Source organism: Ceratotherium simum, chromosome 1 (genome assembly GCF_057802395.1).
Source record: "Ceratotherium simum simum isolate JZ-2026a chromosome 1, ASM5780239v1, whole genome shotgun sequence".
In the NCBI taxonomy this organism is placed as follows: Eukaryota; Metazoa; Chordata; class Mammalia; order Perissodactyla; family Rhinocerotidae; genus Ceratotherium; species Ceratotherium simum.
Window position 1 is genome coordinate 73,383,674 of NC_141900.1, and position 2,500 is coordinate 73,386,173.

At 34.6% G+C, this 2,500-nt stretch overlaps 1 protein-coding gene across 3 annotated transcripts in view; it reads left to right on the forward strand.

Moving 5' to 3' along the window:
• The window catches only part of FOXP2 (forkhead box P2), a 240,335-nt gene that overhangs the window by 203,999 nt on the left and 33,836 nt on the right, over positions 1-2,500 (forward strand). For all 3 annotated transcript variants that reach the window (XM_087429811.1, XM_087429798.1, XM_087429807.1), the window contains one exon: positions 1,410-1,493. In XM_087429811.1, the coding sequence (XP_087285937.1) occupies positions 1,410-1,493 (84 nt within the window). The remainder of the gene's footprint in view (positions 1-1,409; positions 1,494-2,500) is intronic.

Sequence of the window (2,500 nt, forward strand, 5' to 3'; positions counted from 1 at the left end):
CTTTAGACTACATCGTAGACATTTAGATATCCCCACAAAATCAAATCTAAGTTTTCCCTGATAGAGGTTAGACCAAACCCCCCAATTGGATATGATTCTATTGCGGAGACAGTTTTTACATGAGCTAATCTTGATTTTTTCCATGAGATTTTATGCATATAGCAAAAAGACTTTACAATATCATGACTGTAATATACCCTGAAAAAACACTTTTTTCTTTTCTACCTCTAGTGTATTTTTACTAAAAGAACTTGCAAAAATTCATAAGACTCGTCTTTATTAGAATAATGGCAAATCGTTTATACTATCACAGATAAATGTGTTGTATCGAACGCTGCTAATTTAAGTTAAAAAAACATTTCCGTTAATACTGAAACAGAATTTGGCCAAAAATAAATAGAATTCATAAATCTGATCAGAAAGCAATTATATCAGCCTAAGTATCACTCTTGTTATGTTTTTACTAACCCTTTAAGGCTTCGTCTAAAATTTCATCTTAAAGATTATTTTTTTCTCACTCAAACCAATAGTACTTTGTTTCATTTAATTAAACACAATTTCTTCTTCTTCACACTTTACATCTTCAATTGTTTTAAATTTATCATGTCGTTGTTTTTATCAGAGAGCTACTAAAAATATTTTAACTTGTAAAATAATCAAGAACACATAAAAGGCATCATTGCTGCTGTAGTTTAAAAAGCTTTTGGTAAACCTGTTTACCATTTGTAAAAGGTAGACTAAAACTTAAGAGTTCAGCTGATGATGCAGTCTGCAGTGTAACCAATTATGCCTCTTTTTTTTCATTCTGCTGTGTCTGACTGATGGAAAAGTAAGGTCCGTCAGTTGTAATGAGACCCAGTGCAAGTGTAGATGCCGACTCCGTGGCAGAGTTCAGCGTTTCACACTGCCTGGTCTCTGTCACTCTATTGAATTAGATTGATGATGGCAGATTGCAGGGGGCACTAACTGGACCTCAGTGGGAATGCATGAAGTGTGTCGACAATCCTGGCAGGCACTTCGCTTTGAGAACCCTTCACCCCTTCACAGCTGTTGGCACTAGTCCATTGCTAACAGTGTCCACAGGACTTTAAAGAGACACCATGGGCCTTCTAATTTATGGTTTCAGTAACTTGTTACTGTCGAGGCAACTGTGACCTCAATTCTCTTATTGACAAAAAGATGAAGTGTTATTTGTTTTCTCTGACCTTTTAACATAAGGCAAGCTGTAAAAGTTTTCCCCCCTCCACAGCTAAAGTTGCATTTCCTCCCAGGTAAGTTCCTACGGACACAGACTTTTATATGCAGCAATCATTACTCTCAGACAAGCTCCATGATAAGATGTATCACTGCAATAAAATAGCTGTATCAGTCATTTCTAAAATGCTTCTGATCTCACTCTTTCTTAACAGCTTTCTAAAGAACGTGAACGTCTTCAAGCAATGATGACCCACTTGCACATGCGACCCTCAGAGCCCAAACCATCTCCCAAACCTGTAAGTGCATATTGCTTTATAAACAGTAAATAGCTCTACCGATGTAACAGACTAAGAAAATGAACAATTTAGTGACAGTTAGAAAACAATGAGTGTGATGAAAAATATGGCAATAAAGTGAAAGTAAAATGCAATCGCTTGTCAAATTGTATGTTTCTTTTAAAGTAATGCTGTCTTTTACAAAATCTATCCAATCTACACCATGGGTGACACTAAACAAAGTACACCTATCAGTGCACAAATCACCGCCTTGAGGCTGAAGCCAGAGAGAATATCTTTCTGTGATAGGTTTACCAGATATTAAAAGGAAACCCACTTTGAGCAACCTAAAAAGCTGTAACAGTGCAAATCACAAATAGAAAGGTATGTGGTATGCCGAAGAGGACTTAGATCAATCGTAAGATACATATAAATAGATTTTTTATCAAATATTTTGTCAAAAATGTCATAGCATTTTATACCCAATTTTGCCCTATTTCTTTGGTTGTTATTTCAGTTAAGATGTATTTCACATATTGATATGTTTTACTATATAGTACACATAGTGTTAATTTAGAGAGCTTATGACAAAGGAAAATGGGTGATTATAGAAAATAAAAACTGCAGTTTCTCTCAAAAATATATAGGAGATTTAAGCGCAACCTGGTAATGTAGTCAGATACACAGACTGTTGAAAAGAATATACTTTATCTCACTCAGCTAATGTTTGCACAGAAACTTAGGGTAATCAACTGGGTAACTCTAGTTTAATGAAAGTTTGTGGGGATACTTTTTAATAAGGCCCCTGTATAGCCTGGTGATTAGTGATTGCCAGCTTTGCTTCTCTCTCCATTTCTTTAGGTAAAAAAAGATCTTTTTTTTTGTAGTAGAGGAGATAAAAGACAGACTATATTGTATGAGTTACTTGTCAATTAATATTATTCAAAATTTACTTTTTTTGCATGAAGACTATATTTATTTAAACTCTGCTAAGGTATTTCTGCTAAGGTAATAGAGTTTTTCCTTTG